The following is a 16,644-nucleotide window of genomic DNA, read 5'->3' as shown; positions in this document are numbered from 1 at the left end:
CTGTTCCCGTATTTGAAGCAAAGACCAATGCTTCAATTCCTCTTATTCACCCTTAAGAGGTCATTTGCCCCAAAGTATATATTTTACTGAAACAGATAAGAGGAGCTTTATCTCACTTGAAACACTATTTCACTCCAAATCTCCTTACTTGATATATCTTCCCAAGTCTCTCATGGCTGCACGGACACAAGCCTCCTCTCTCTTTTCGCGGCTCTGCCTGCCACAGAACCTCAAAACCTCTCTAGCTCCAGTCCCTGACTTCTAGATCTTTCCCTGAATTTCTTAATCCCTTCCCTCCTTTATTAGGTAGAGCAAATTAATTCAGTCTCAGCTGTTTCCAACTTGCATAGCTGTAGTTTAAAACCAACTTAACAGGCTGAGCCTGGTGGCTCACACCTGCAATCTCAGCACTTTGGGAGGCCGAGGTGGGTGGTTTGCTTGAGTCCAGGAATTCAAGATCAGGGTGGGCAACACAGTGAAACTCTGTCTCTACAAAAAAAAAAAAAAAGAAAGAAAAAAGAAAAGTAAAGAAAATACAAACATTAGCCAGATGTGATGGTGCAAGCCTATAGTCCCAGCTACTAGGGAGGCTGAGGTGGAAGGATTGCTTGAGCCTGGGAGGCAGAGGCTGTAGTGAGCTGAGATCATGCGATTGTACTCCAGCCTGCGGGACAGAGCGAAACCCCGTCTCAAAAATAAAATAAAAGTAACTTAACAAACAAGACATCCACCAATTACCAGAAATTTCTCTCATCAAAAGGTAAAGGACCCAGCATTTTGGGAGGCTGAGGTCAGGAGGCAGGTGAATCACAAGGTCAGGAGTTCAAGGCCAGCCTGACCAACATGGTGAAACCCATCTCTACTAAAAATATAAAAATTAGCCAGGCGTGGTGACATGTGCCTGTAATCCTAGCTACTGTGGAGGGTGAGGCAGGAGAATCGCTTGAACCAGGGGGGTGGAGGTTGAAGTGAGCCAAGGTCAGGCCACTGTACTCCAGCCTGGGTGACAGAGCAAGACTCTGTCAAAAAAAAAAAGGAATATTTATAAAATAATTTTTATTTTTCTCACCTACCTATATGTCTCCCACCCTCATCCTACTTGCTGCAGTGTTTCCAGCTTTTTGCAACATCCTCCCAGTTAGTCTGGGAGTTCTAAAGGGATATTTTGCATGTACTGATGAAGTGCCTTCATTTACCACGTGATATCATCCATCTTCTTCTGTTTTTGGTTTTGTCCCCTGTTATATTTCCATCTGTTGTGGATACCTCTGCTGCCTACATAGTTGAGTGAAGGAGTCTTGGCTCTGCTTCCAGGAACTACAGCTAAGTGCCCTCCCTCCTTTTAGACAGAGCTGCCACTTCTATTGCCCTGATAATAGTCTCGATCCTCAAGAGTGCCAGAGCAGGGCCATAGAATATGTCATCTTTGGTGTGCTGAGCCACATTGTGTTCAGAATACAAGGTAGGAGAATACTTTCCTACCCCTTTTGCTCTTAAAGGTGGTTGTATAAATACCAGAGGAGTGCTTCCTTGAACCTCTGCCTGGTGGTGGTTTTGAGAAATAAATACTATTCTTTTCATGTATTTTGATTTTGTTGTAAAGCAAGGGTGATGATCAAGGTGTCTAACAGATGACATGGCATAGGAACAACCATTTAGAATGTTTCTAAAGTATAACTCAATTAATCAGATCAGCTGTTAGGAAGCACATCTGACAACCATACTGCTGCATCCTGGCTTACTATTATCCCTGTTTTAGGAGATCATAACATGAACCTGTGAAAGCCCTGGATTTCAGAGGGAAGGGACCTCTGAAGGGGGAAGTCACCATGTTGTTCCTGTGCCCTAAATTCTAAGAAATATTTTCTCCCTGTTTCTTAATACTGAAGTATTGTTATAAACAATAAAGCTCAGTGGGAAATTAATGTGAGCCTCAGAGTTAGATGGATTGAGGATCAAATTTCTCTTCTGCCTCCTAAGAGATCATAGATCCTGGGCAATTAACCTCTATGGCTCCACATTTCTCATCAGCAAAATGGGAATAGTATTATATGGCATTGCATAATTATGGGGGTCTGTAAACATTAGATGAGGAAATCATTTGTTGAGGGTTAAATAATGCTTTGAATAATTATTATACTTTGTCTTGTGTCTAACTCATTATTTAGAAAAAGTTTGTCTTTATCCCCAGTTCTTCATGCCTAGGGATTCTAGGCAAATTCACCCAACAAATGCAATGAATATGGCCAGTCATATAGTAACCAGATAGAGAATCAGGAAGTTGCACCAATTGAGTCATTAATCAGCTCATTCATTTATTTGTTTATTCTTTCATTCCTCTAAACATAGTGCATAGTGAATGCTCAGGAATCAATGATGACAAAGAGGAGATCACTTTCGCAGCTCACAGCAAAAGGAAGAAACAGATAAAGCAACAATTAGCAAGCAACGTGAGCAGTGTAGTTTTGGAGACATGAAGAGAAGGTTATTGAAATTTAACACAGAGAGCCACTTATTGGACCTGGAGAAATTAAGAAAGCTTTACCAAAGAGTCATCAAAGACTAGTTCACAGACAGATTTAGGCTCACTAAGTTCTGGTATGAATGGCTCTCGGTCTCATTGGAAATTTCAGAAGGACTAAGACATTTACTAGGACTCTTTGTAGATGTGAGATCAGAATCATAAAGGCTACACTTCTTTATTCCAGAACTCTAATAAAATACAAAGCTTTTGGGTTCAAGCTACCTCAGAATTCAATCGGATAAAATTGTTTAATTCTTTAGAAATATTTTACCGTTTATGGGGGTGTGGTAGACGATTTTTTTAATTGGCTTGTTCTTATTATTCCCTAATTATTATTATTATTATCATTATTATTATTTTAGATAGTGTCTCACTCTGTCACCCAGGCTGGAGTGCAGTGGAAATCATGGCTCATTGCGGCCTCAACCTCCTGGGCTCAAGCAATTCTCCCACCTCAGCTTCCTGAGTAGCTGGGACAACAGATTCTGGGTGTGCCACCACACCTGACTAATTTTTATATTATTTTATTTTGGATAGAAACAGGGAGGGTCACCCTATGTTGCCCAGGCCGTACTCAAAATCCTAGGCTCTAACGATCCTCCCACTTCGCCCTCACAAAGTGCTGGGATTACAGGTGTGAGCCGCTGCACCTGGCCCTCCTCCCTAAATTTTAATGCACCCTGAATTGTGCCCCACTTCTGAGTAATCAGCAACGACCAACAGTGTTGCTGTTGCTTAGATTCGTGGTCCCAAAAACATATTATCTTTAGTGTGTCAGGATCCTTACATGTACCTACTACCTCCTAATCCAGAGTTCCAAAAACACAGGAGTCAATTCTGTACGTCCCGGTGTCTTCTAATTGCTTAAAATTCATCTTCAGACATTTTTTTCAGAATGACACTAATACTTCAAATGTTATGGTTTGAGGTTGATTTTCTTTTTCTGGAAAAGAACTAAATCAGCTCTACATTTTTCTCTGTCTCTTTGTCCCCTCAACCCTGCCGTTTCTATTTGCATTTCAGGCTTCCCTTTCTTAGTTGTCTACTTTTCTCTCGGGAAATTGTGCATTCCTGCTTTTCATTTATTCTGATTGGGAAAATTCACATGGAAAAGGACACAGAGACGCACACAGACACACACATGGAGGAACAGATTTTTAACAGTCATGATTGTTTAAAAACACAGGAGCACTTTAATAGAAACCTTACTACTCATCCATTAGTCTTCTGCCAATTTTCTGCTGTATTTAGTTCACAAAACACGCCTAGGTGTCGGTTTTGGACTCTTTTCTTTCCATGGATAATTTTCAAATCAAGCACTATTGGAAAGTGTTCTTAGACAACCTGCATTTTGCCTGTGCCCTTCATCTTTGTGGCTGTGCATAGATTACCTGTCACTTTGTGTGTGTGTGTGTGTGTCTGTGTGCTGGAAAAGGCCTGAATCACTTTGGACAGATACTCTGGTTTTTACAGTCCTTTTTCTTCTAGGTACTGTCACTTATCCTGCTTCAAGACTATAAGTCAATGCAGCTGGAGGGCTTTTGAAATTGCTTTCATTCCTTGTAAAGGAATGAAAAAGGCTGCCATTTCCAAAAGCAGGCTGGCCTGATGGTGAGTCAGTTTGCCTGAGTTCACGCGCTGGCGCCATCACTTGCCAGCTGTGTGAATTACATCCCACTAGCCATCCTGTGACTCCGTTTTCCCATTGAAAAAATGGGGTTAAACATAATATCCATGCTCTTAGGTTTGTTGGAATGATTAAATGAGACAGTGTGTAAGGAGTGCTTCACCTGGAAAATAGGTTTTAATACATGCCAGTATTATTGTTGCACAGGAATGACGCATGACTCAATGGGGAGACACACAAAAGTTCAAGAGGCTGCAAAAGTGGTTCGAAGATCTTATTGCTGTGTTTGGCGTAACTTGCTTCCATATCTGTCCAATCAGAAATGTGTTATTTGGTGTGGAAAAGAATGATGAATCTCAGCAAAATTTCTTTCCCCAAGTAAATTGCATTCATTCTGGAATTTGTTTTGATGTCTCTTCTAACTTCTCCCTAAATGCCCATCTCTAACCACTATGTACCTTCACCCACTTCTCTGTTCTTCTAGGACATGGGATATGACAGCTGTGGCTTCTGTTTTCACTTCCTGACTGCAGTTGCCTAAAAGCCTTCCCAGTTCCTGATGAAAATCCCAACTCATAATTCATGTTTTCTGCATCTAGTAAAGATCTCAAAGCCGTTTCCTAAATTCTAAAATTATCACCTGTTTATATTTACCGGTCCCTTCGTTCAAATGTTTATACTCTGCATTTGGGAAATCGCCCTCTGATAATTTTTCTTCTTCCTTCACAGAACCACAGGGATGTCTCCTCTATAGCCCATTGCTGGCTGTTAGCACACCTGATATATGCTTGTCCTCACATGGTGTGTCTGCGAAGCCACAGGAGGTTTTATGTGGAACTTGCATGGCAGTGTTAAAGACAGCCGTAGCCACTAAAGAGATTCTTGTAAAATACAGGATTAGGATATACCACAGGAATTAATAATTCTCAGGCCACTGTTTTAAATTGTAACCACATTGTTTTTGTAGGGAAGTTGTTCAATTTATATACATAGAACACAAAGGGTTGCGTTCTGCATTCCGATCAGGACACCAGTTTTATTTAAGACCCCTATTCCAAAAGTTACTTAGATAATCCTCTTTAATATGCACATACTATATTGCTTTGAGCCACAAATTATGCTAGTTTTCTTGCTAATTTGATCCTCTGATTATTTTCTTCAACTCCTAAAAGCCTAAGTGAATACAATGAAAGAATACCATCTCTAAAAATTATTTTTTAACACATTTTTCCTCAGAGTCAAGAATGCATGTTTTTTAAAAGATTTAATAACGATACAGGTTTATCATCCTCTATCAAAAATAATTTCACTGGACGTTATAACAGTTTTCTTCTTAGGGTCCCTCAACTAAATATTAACTTTAAAAACATACTGTGCTAGTTTGCTATAATTTAGTAGGTCAGCATGCACACCAAAAGTGTATTAAGGTGGACTGCTGTATTTATTGATTTGCCATGAATCTGCTAAAGGCTCAAGGCAATTGTCTGCGGAAGGGGGCGGGAGGGCCATACAGGATCGAGGTCATGCGCATCTAGCCAATTTGTAAGACGATCCCGCCGCCCTAAGCCATCAGCAATCCTTAGCATAGGGGCACACTCATGCATTCCTGTCAAGTCATCTTGTGAAAGGCTGCCTGCTTCCAGCTTGGCTTGGATGTGCAACCTTAATAAAACTCACTGAGGTCTGGGAGAAAATAGCAGATCTGCAGCAGATAGAGTAGAGGAAAGGGTCTAGAATATGTACACGCAGCTGACTCAGGCAGGCTCCACGCTGAACGGTCACACAGAGAGGAAACAATAAATCTCAGCTACTATGCAATAAATATCTCAAGTTTTAACGAAGGAAACTATCATTACAGTGAAATAAAAAATTTTAACATTTTAGAACAAAGCTAACAAATGACTCGTTTTCTATGATTCTTCTTCAGACGCTGTCTTTGAGGGGGAAAGAGTCAAACAAACAAGCAGTTTTACCTGAAATAAAGAACTAGTTTAGAGGTCAGAAGAAAGGAGCAAGTTTTGCGAGAGGCTCGGAAGGAGAGTGCTGGCAGTACAATGACAGTTTTCCTTTCCTTTGCTTTCCTCGCTGCCATTCTGACTCACGTAGGGTGCAGCAACCAGCGCCGAAGTCCAGAAAACAGTGGGAGAAAATATTACCGGATTCAGCATGGGCAATGTGCCTACACTTTCATTCTTCCAGAACACGATGGGAACTGTCGTGAGAGTACGACAGACCAGTACAGCACAAATGCTCTGCAGAGAGATACTCCACACGTGGAACCGGATTTCTCTTCCCAGAAACTTCAACATCTGGAACATGTGATGGAAAATTATACTCAGTGGCTGCAAAAAGTAAGTGATTGCTTTCAGTTTCTAATAGCACAGAGTTTTTTCCGTTCTTGCGCTGCAGCTAACTTAAAGTTCCTTAGGAGTGCATTTGTGTGTTTACCTTTTGCTCCAGGGGGGCAGTGTTTGCAAATGCAAGAAGGCTCTCTGGGTTTGGCTTCCCGGGTAAGCCAAGGTTTTGGGGCTTGCGCAAGCCTAACAATGTGTGGGGGCACCCCGTTTGTGTGTCTAGCCCCAGTAAATTTTGTGACATTTCTGGTTTCTCTTTTTTAAAGTTCAGCTTGAGAAGTCTCTCTGTCAAAACCCTACCTTAAGGAAGAAATCATGTACCTCTTAAGCAAGTTGGCGAAAAAAAAAATAATCATGACAATACTAATTAATAGGATCAAATTGATTTTGCACCAGGAAATTTTGTGCAGCTGCGACGGCAAATCATCACACAAAGTGTTCATTATTTTTAAAGTTTAGAAAAATTAACACGAAGTGAGAGTAAATATAAGGTATAATTTGGTTGGAGAAATTGCATATGTAAGTAAAGGGAACTGTTAATTTCAGCAAGTGATAGAATAGTAGGGGACTGACTTCTGTTAAATATTTTTTTCTTCTGTCCTTGAGAAAAAAATTTTGAAAGATACTTTTTCATGTTAAGTGTCAGGAAGGGGTTGCTCGCCCACGATGAAGGCATGCTGGCTGTGGAGGAGGACATGCACCTGCCAGATGTGGGCAGAACGCAGCATTTAGGCTCTGCTATAGTCCTGAAATACCTCCCTTTTCATGGAATTGTAGTTGCAGAGACAGTACCTGGGGAGTTTAAGTATCCACGTTATTTGATGAATGTTAATGTTGGGTATGAATGTAATCTCAACTTATAGGAATCAATTGAATAGTTTATTCTGTTATTTATCTACAAACCATTTAAAAGTTTTTGCTGAAGATGTCCCTATTAAATTATGAACACACTTTTGCAGTTCATTCTCTCTTTGCTGTATGTTTAATAATAAGCAGCCAAGAGTAAATATATTCAACTGACTATGCTACTAGAAGTGAGGCAATGTCCCAATTTGTGAAAAGCTTCTCCCCTGGGAGCCTTGTTAATAGATTCACTTGTTACATATGGATAGGTGTGCAATCAGGCTTCTTTAAGTTAGTCTGTTAACGGGGCAATCCCTTTTAGAAGATAAAAGATAGGGAAAGGACAAATGCTCTATTTTGTTCTTGTGTGGTCACACTCACTTAGGTCACCGCCTGCTGAATCATGCCAAGTAATAGTTATTCTACTTTTGTCCACTAGGGACTGAACTAAGATCACTGTTATTTTATTTGACACATTAACTGGCACTTAGTAGTTCTACAGTTTCCAAACCTGATATTGTAATCTTTCTGTTACAGACTGTAAGACTGTGATAGGCAATCAGTAGGTAGGCAGAAGAATAAAAAGCAAATAGAGCTCTCAGTTTTCTGTTTTTTTATAATTGTAACTAAAATTTTTAGGCACTACTTACAGTAGTAGTTTATAATAGGATATTTGTTTTTTTCTTTGGTAAAATGTATTTCCATTGTAAACAAATGATTTTGGTTGAATAGCTTGTTATTATCCTTCAGTACATCATCCATATAGTTTTCAGTGAGAATTCAATCATTATAAATTAGTCTGGATTCTTTGAGGGAATGAGGAGGAAAATTTATTCCCAAGTTGTCCTGAATGATCTATTCTACCAAAAATGTAATGTTTTGTTTGCTTAAAACGTATAATCAAAATAGTGTTTCAAACATAGTAATGCATATTTCTTGTTGCTATGTAATTATTCAGCAGTGACAGGGTAAACACATAATTCTGCTGGGCTTAAATCATGCACGTGTTTCATATGTTAATTTATTTTGCAAAATAAATTTGATTCTTGTTTGCATTGTTCTTGGACAATGATTATGGGATAGCTTTCAGATTATAGCCAAGAATAACTATGAAAATGTTCTTTGGTTACATTGACCCTTTCAAGTGTAAAAATCAAGCTGAATATATGCTGAATGCGTCCCTATTGGTACGAGCCAGAGCAGTTTGGCTTGACTATTGTCAGTTTAAATTTGCATATCTTTTGTCATTGTCAATGTGATTGGTTGGAGGATCAAGAAACCAAATAAATGCATTCTGTAAAGAACTTGCTAAAGGCTTTCATAAGTTTCCTTTAACTAGGGGTTTTCTTAACTCCAAGTTCTAAACTTCATGTGTTATATTTATTCTGATAATTGAAATGGTAATCTTTCTACTGTAACCATTTGGAATGCTCAGTACTACAATTTGTATTACTTCTATTTTGATTCTAAGTAGTTGCCATAGGAAGAAGCAATACCCTGCAGAAACTGAGGCTATCAGAGTATGTAAGTGAATTAATTCACCCATTTATTTGGCAAAATAATTAATCAAAGCATAGTGATTATTATGCAGCTCAAGGCATTGCTATCAGGAAAGGTTTTGATGCAGGATAGATGTGTTATCAATGCTAAATGACGCTATATGATAATTATGTTAATCCATTCCCTTCCATGAAGGGAAACCTCCTTCCTCAACTTTTCTGGTCTTACAACTGGCACAGGATGAGAAGCAAGGCATGAAAAGGGGCAAATGATTTATTGGTCACCATAAACACTGGAACTGTTATGGCACTGCTTTCTTGATGTGATGTATTCAATCCAAAGAGATCAATTTTCCATGATCACTTGTCAGTTAAAATGAGGTAGGTTGTTAGCATTATCCTGATTTCTCAGACCAGGAAGAATGGTATGAATAATATGCCCAACATCATAGTTTTATCGTGTGAAACACCTGAGTGTTTCTGGTTTGAATCTCTTCTATAATCTAGCTTTTTTCAGAATTATTCGCAGGTCATAGTAAATACCTGAGAGTGACCAGATCTTAGGTAAGTAACAATAAACATAACTGGCCTCTGTGTCTTCTTATGATCTCTTCCTACTTTTCTACAACAGTGAAACATTTAGCCCACATCTTGTGCTTTGTGAACTATTGTTTTCTGTCTCCCACATCTCAAAAGTTCACAAAGATGTACGTTTAAAATATTTAGATTTAAATATGTGTAATGTTCTAGGCTTTGGGGAATCCTTAGAAGATCTGTTTTGCTTTTGCCAAATGATGTCTTTTTTTGTTAAAAGTTTACCTAAACTGAGTCAATAATGCCTCGTAACAGAAAACAAGAGTCTGTTTGCTCTAAATAATTTACACTAGCTAAAACTGATGATTATTAATGGAAAATATAGTTATGAATTGCCGTCCAGAATATTTTAAGAAATAAAAAAGATTTTGCTGGACTATTTAGCTGTTTTTCTATTGACAACATTTTTTGATTAAGGATGTCCTCTATGTGTATATTGTATTCTTTCCTTCAGAGTTAAGATTTGGGATGCTATTACCTAAAACACATTGATGATGATTTTTTTAAACCCATATAATTACATATATATTAACATCTATTAATAACTATTAGAATGTGACCTCCATGAGGCCAGTGACCTTGTGTGTTTGTCCAGTGTCATATCCTCAGTGCCTGTAACAGTATATAACATATTTATAACAGATATGCAATAAATTTTTTTAAATGAACAAATGAATGCATTGTTTATTGCAATCTGCAATTTACTGTCTACCATCAGCATTTTGTTTGAGGTATACACCTTACCTTCTAAATAGATTGTAAGTTGTCCTATAGGCAAACACTATACCCTACGGTTATTTTTGTTCTAATGCTAATTAAAAGAATATTGGGTCCAGAGTAGGTGATTATTAATTATTCAAACTATATTTGACCAATGATCTAGAATCTCAAAAACTTCTTTAGTCTCTCTAGTTCATCTTCTTAATTATTCTTTAAGGGTCAGCTCTGTTGCCTGTTTTCCCAGAAAATCTATCTACATTCCACTTACCTTCCCAGGCTGAGTTCTCAAATGTCATCGCAGTGCATTGACTGTATCATGTTAACACTGTACTTCTAAGTTGTTGTTGTGGTTGTTGTTTTAATTACTTGTTCCTAGGCTTCTTTTCTCACCTAGGCTGTGAGTCCCTCAAGGGTAGTAAATGTCTCTTATCCTTCTCTGTAACTCTGAGCATGTTCATTAAGCGTTTCGATTAATTTCTCTGTTATCATTATCATAATAATTTTTTTTTAAAAAGTCAAGTGCTCCAGTGTGTAGTGGTAACTATAAAATAGTACAAATTAAGGGACCTTGTCACTACTTTAAGATGCTAAATTTTGCTTAAATGTTAGCACTAGGCTACTTGAGGGTCAGCTAGATATTCCTTTGTACGATAATGTTTTGTACTCCTACAAGCACAAGAACTTAGTATTTCTTGTTCAGTACAATAGGGAGCCATTTACTGCATACATCTATGGCATATATTTATGTATAATATGTGCACATGAGAATTAACTTTCACCTTCGTAGCATTGTTCTGGTGGCCGGCGGTGGCTGTGCAGCACTAAGTCAGAGAAAATGCTCTTATGTTTTATTTTCACATTTGTGGGAACTTCCTAAATGTGTGAAATGCATAGACATTGACTGGGCATGGTGGGTCACACCTGTAATCCTAGCACTTTGGGAGGCTGAGGTGGGCAGATCACCTGAGGTCAGGAGTTTGAGACCAGCCTGGCCAACATGGTGAAACCAGTCTCAACTAAAAATACAAAAACTTAGCTGGGCCTGGTGTTACGTGCTTGTAATCTCAGCTACTAGGGAGGCTGAGGCAAGAGAATGGCTTGCAACCAGCAGGTGGAGTTTGCAGTAAGCCGAGATCACACCACTGCATTCCAGCCTGAACGACAGAGTGAGACTCCATTTCAAAAAAAAAAGGATAGATATTTAATAAATATGATTTTAATAATTTGTCACTAAATTTGAAGATAAGATACATGTACAATGTATGCCTCGAGATTGGAAAAAGTAGCAGTTGCTAAGAAAGATTAATAGAAATAATTATCTTTTAAATCGAGTTGTAGAAATGTCCCCATCAATGTCATTTGAAGAACAGACCCCTGATTTTCAAACCAAGTAAGAGCCCTTCAGAATCTGTATTAACTTTTCAACAAATAGTTAGTTATTATGATTTTCTTGTTACACTTTAGAATCAAAAGATCCAAAAAACCCTTTTCAGCCCAGAAGCTAGGCAGTTAGTGCGATAACAGCCTTTTGGCAAACTTCTACCCAAACCGTCCCTTTTGAAAGATCTAAGGTTTTAGGGCTATGGCAAGTAGGTCCTTTTCTGTGGGCTTCTATGGGCAATGACAGTCCTTCCTTACCGATGATTGTACCATTTCACATCGAGCTTTCTTTTAATAGCACTCCTCTCATGTATAAATACTGGCTTAATGTAATTTACATGAATAAGAATGTCATTTTCTCCCTTAAAATCCTTCTACAACTTCTCATTACATAGGAATAAAATCTGAATTTTTTATCAGGAAGTCTTACATGATCTTCCCCACAGCTCTCACTGACTGGCCCCTTCATTTACTACCTTCAAACGACATTCCAGGCACTCAAGTGACATTGGCCTTCTTGTTATTCTCCAACGGACAGGCTCATTCCTGCCTCAGGGATTTTACAAGCTGTTTACTCAGCTCAGAAAATTCTTCCCCCGTCTTCTCATGGTTGGCTACTTCTCTTCATTCAGGTCTTCACTCAGCAGTCTTCTCAGAAGATCTTCTCTGAGCACCATTCCCTATCACCTTCCCCACTTTACTAAGAGACTTTCTACCGTATTATACTGTTTTATTTATTCATGGTATTTACTACTGTGTAATGTTGTGTTACTTATTTGTCAGATTATTTTTTTCTGTCCCTACTGACTAAGAATGCAAACTCCAGGCCGGGCATGGTGGCTCATGCCTGTAATCCGAGCACTTTGGCAGGCTGAGGTGGGCGGATCACGAGGTTAGGAGATAGAGACCATCCTGGCTAACATGGTGAAACCCCATCTTTACTAAAAATACAAAAAATTACCCAGGCTTGGTGGTGCACGCCTGCAGTTTCAGCTACTCGGGAGGCTGAGGCAGATTTGCTTGAACCCAGGAGGCAGAGGTTGCAGTGAGCTGAGATTGAGCCACTGCACTCCAGCCTGGGCTACAGAGCAACACTCAATCTCAAAAAAAAAAAAGAGAAAGAATGCAAACTCCTTTAGAGCAGCGTCCTTGTCTATCTTGTTGATGACATATACTTTATACCTAGAAGACTGCGTGACACACGATAAGACTTCAATAAATATTAGTAGAATGAGTGACTCTATATTTTCATAGACACCATACTCTATGAGGTAGATGCTGCACTTGTCTTTGTTCGCCAATTTTTATTTATTATTATTTCTGGTAGCAGGTTGGTTTTTCAGGCACAATGCTTAGCACATAGTTGACACTATTTATTATTTTTTAATAGAGAAATAATTGAAGGCAATGGGCAGATTTAGACTATAATCAAATTGATGTATGAAAGTTAGATACAACTATATTTTACACATTACCTTTTTAACTATATAATGGCAGAAATTTTATTAATATTCCAAGTTTTCATCCTCTCTATCACGGGTTAGCCAGCAATGGCATTGTGCCAAATCCTTCCTACCACCTCTGTTTGTAAATAAAGCTTTATTGAAAAATAACCATATTTATTCCTTCATATATTGTCTGTACATTTGTAAATAAAGTTTTATGGGAGCAGAGCCACACTCATTCATTTATGTGTTGTCTATGGCTGCTTTCCTCCTACAAAAGCAGATTTGAAGAGTAGCAACAGAGCCTAAAATATTTAATATCCAGCCCTTTGCAGGAACAGTTAGCTGACCCCTGCCCTATACTGCAAGAGGAATTAGTATTAATATTGGGACCACAGCAAGGTAAATTGTAAGGTTTGTTGTGTGGGAAAAAGTTTGCCCTCCAAGAGGTCCGGTAATCTTCAGGTTCATGCCAGTTGGCAGAGAACCTGACTAAGCCATTTCTTGGCTAGTGTCTGGACGTGCTGTGAGGTGACATTTTAGAGACACACAGGCAAGGGAATTTCATGTCTTTTCTTTCTTCTGCCCATCATCACATGAATAGGGAAATATTCCCAAAACAGGTACATATCGGAAAAGAAAAAGCACCTGAATAACAATACAGACCAGCATCCTCCAGAGAAGCAAGTCTGGGCTACAGGGTCTTGTGTGCTATGTGCCTGTTTCATCCTGTTGGTTGTGGCATTAGCAAGAATGCTGACAAAACACTAGAGGCATTCTGTTTTCTTAGAAATGGGACTTCAGCTCAGCCTCTTATTAGAAACCTTTCCCCCTGTCATTTGTTTTAAGTATAAACATTAGAAGTGTTCTCACTTGTGCAGATGATGAGAGGGGAGGAGCAACAGGTGGGTAGCTCAGCTACAAAACACAGAGTTTTATTAGCCCCTCTGCTATAATTTGCTAATTAAGGAGGTTTTGTTTTCATCCTGCCACAACCTTGTCTCTGTGTGGAAACATTAGCAACCTTTTCCTGGGCCTTGTCTTCTTTTCTTTTCCTTTTTTTTTTTTTTTTTCTTAAATACCACAAGCTATATTGTGTCATTTGCTTAGATGCACAACCCTAATTACATTGTGAGTCATCCTCAACTTTTGTCCCAATACAAGATTATCTTTGGCAGTGGAGTTGGGAAATTCCAAACCCCCTTTGGTTTTGGCCCCATGGTTTGAGGGAAGGGGGCATCTCAGTGTTTAAATCTTCTTACAATGTGTACAAAAGATGTGCCTCCTCCCTTATCAAAGAGGTTTCTAAAGAATGACACCCTCCATGGATTATCTTCTCTTTACATTTGGAGGCGATTTCCATGTAGGGCCTGTACCTGAATACTTTTCGCTAATTCTAAACATTAGAAGTGAGAAAGCTTTAGGCTCATTTAGTCTTAGTTGTCTGCTCAACTAATCTGAATTTCTTCCTTCAAACAAATGAAAAGGTAATTTTGAACAGAGAAAGTAGCTAATAATTTCATCCAGCATGCATTCAGGCCTATAAGAGCTTTTCTTTTGTCAGTAAGTACTGACAAAAATATAAAGTAAGGTAACTGTGACTTGTTTATATTATACTACATGACTATGCAGGCCACTTATTGGAGGTCTATCTAGGAATGTGTTTCCTAAGTTTGTGTTGAACTCTTGAAAGAGCATGCAAATTAGCACAGACATTGAGATGTGTCTGAAGTAAATCAGTAGCTGAAATATGAATAAAATGCAAGTGAAATGTGAATATCTTGAATCACGAGTAATATGTATATACAAGGAACCAAACTCACTGGAATCAGATAGGTAAATTTACCATAAATTTCAATGAAATGGCTGATGATAATTTTGAAGGAGGACATATTGTAAAGTTTAGTGACATGTGTAGCTTTACTCATGAGGAAGGGGTGTGCTTTATAGGTAGTCTCCACTTTGTTTCTGAAGGCTAAATGAGTTAAATTACAATGCTTGACCCTCCAAGATTATTGGAGATTTTCCATTCCCAGCGAACCAGTAAATATTTTAAAATCCCAAATTATAGTTCTTCTCTAAATGCTTAAAGATGAAAGATAGCCCCAGGATTTTATAAACCATTTTAACAGTATTCTTGTCTTCACTCTTGATATGGAGCTTACTAGGTTAAAGTTCAATAGGTTTTTATTGTAGCTCAAGGTTTGCCTCATCCAGCAGATCTTGACATCCACCTTATTTTAATTGCACAAATATAAGGGGTGAGAATTATAAGCTTATTACAGTATTATCAGTCTTTTTATTATTTTCTAATTCTACTCAGTTTTTAAATAATAAGAACAAAAGCATAAAGTGATAGTTGTTCTAATGCTTGTTGAAAAATGACTTTTTTCAATAAATTAAATATTTAATAACTTAAAATGTCAGTAATAAAGACAATATTTTTGAATCAATTAACTGATGAATTTTACATAATTCGTGGCAATTTAACCTTATTTTCAAATGAATTATTCAGCAGAAGTTTAATATCTAGGAACAAATGGAGAGGCTAGAGAAGAAGTGGAATGAGGCTTCCTTCTAAACCCGCTTGCCTTGGCCCTCTAAGAGTGTTCCTCAGGGGGCCCTACGTGTCCAAAAGAACATAGTTTCAAATAGCTGCAAGAAAATTTTCAAATAATCAAATATTAGTTAGGTAAAGCTGCCCAAAGTGCCCAAGTGCCATCTCCTAGTGGGCACGAAGAAACATTACATTGGATAGTTCGAATTTGTTGGTAAGCTGATGTAAGAGCATCCAAATCTGCCTTATAGAAAGCAGATTAAGGATATCAACGGGTAAATTTCAAAAACAAATACAGGTTGTTTTAGACCCTTAAAAATACTGAGGCCTACCCTTATGTAACATGACACAAATTTGATAAGATAATAGACTACTCTTGGTTAATTAGTGGCAAATTGTATAATTTGTCTAATCCCTTAATTATGCAATTGTATGATAATGTATATTTATTTTTACTTTAAGAACGGAGTGTTTGATGATTGCCTAATATTGTAAAGGATGCTATTCACTTCAAGCAGAATTCATTGTCAAGAATAGTGAAAGAAAATGGTGAATTTTAAGGATTTTGATATTTTCACAATTTCTCTGATGGTTTGTTAGGTCTACTTAGCTAACCTTGTTTTTTTTACTTCCAATACGTGGCACTTACCAAGAATAGAAGTGTCAGAACTGCATATTTCCTGTACTTATGTGCCAGCATATTTGTTTTTTTTTAAGACATATGTCCATGTTGTAAAGATTAATTTAGTTTAAACTATATAAAATAATTCATGAGTCTATTTTCCCAAATATACCTAAGCTGTGCTATATCATAATGTGCTGGAACGGGGCAATCAAGTGAGACAGCTCCATTAATTTTATTAGCTCTCTGGAGCTTTTTCTTTTTTTTTTCAGCAGATGAATGATGCACGGCCACTTTGTATACTGATGGCGTGAAGGTTCCAATGTTAGGCCTTACCTTATATGAATTTATTATTAACCTTCTTATTGTTTTCGAAATGAAAGTTGTAATATTTTTTCTGGCTTCTAAATGGTTTGCTCTTTTCAATCCCCAGTTTGCTCATTCTGCATGTTAGAGACTTCTGAGATTAAAATCAGGAA

General features: G+C 38.0%; 1 protein-coding gene across 4 annotated transcripts in view; it reads left to right on the top strand.

Annotated features, from left to right (window-relative positions):
- The first annotated feature begins 5,709 nt into the window (after positions 1-5,709).
- ANGPT1 (angiopoietin 1) overlaps positions 5,710-16,644 on the top strand; it is a 245,078-nt gene continuing 234,143 nt past the window's right edge. Inside the window, exon 1 of one of the 4 annotated variants that reach the window (XM_032251643.1) lies at positions 5,710-6,502. In XM_032251643.1, coding sequence (XP_032107534.1) covers positions 6,206-6,502 — 297 coding nt within the window. In that variant the 5' untranslated portion in view covers positions 5,710-6,205. Of the gene's footprint in view, positions 6,503-6,522; positions 8,873-16,644 lie in introns of those variants that run through there. The other 3 variants (XM_032251650.1, XM_032251647.1, XM_032251667.1) reach the window with 3 other exon arrangements.

The sequence above is a fragment of the Sapajus apella genome, unplaced genomic scaffold, assembly GCF_009761245.1.
Source record: "Sapajus apella isolate SASKATOON/1434 unplaced genomic scaffold, GSC_monkey_1.0 scaffold3, whole genome shotgun sequence".
NCBI classification, from domain to species: Eukaryota; Metazoa; Chordata; class Mammalia; order Primates; family Cebidae; genus Sapajus; species Sapajus apella.
Note: the sequence above shows the minus strand (reverse complement) of the source record. Positions and strands in the feature narration are given on the sequence as shown.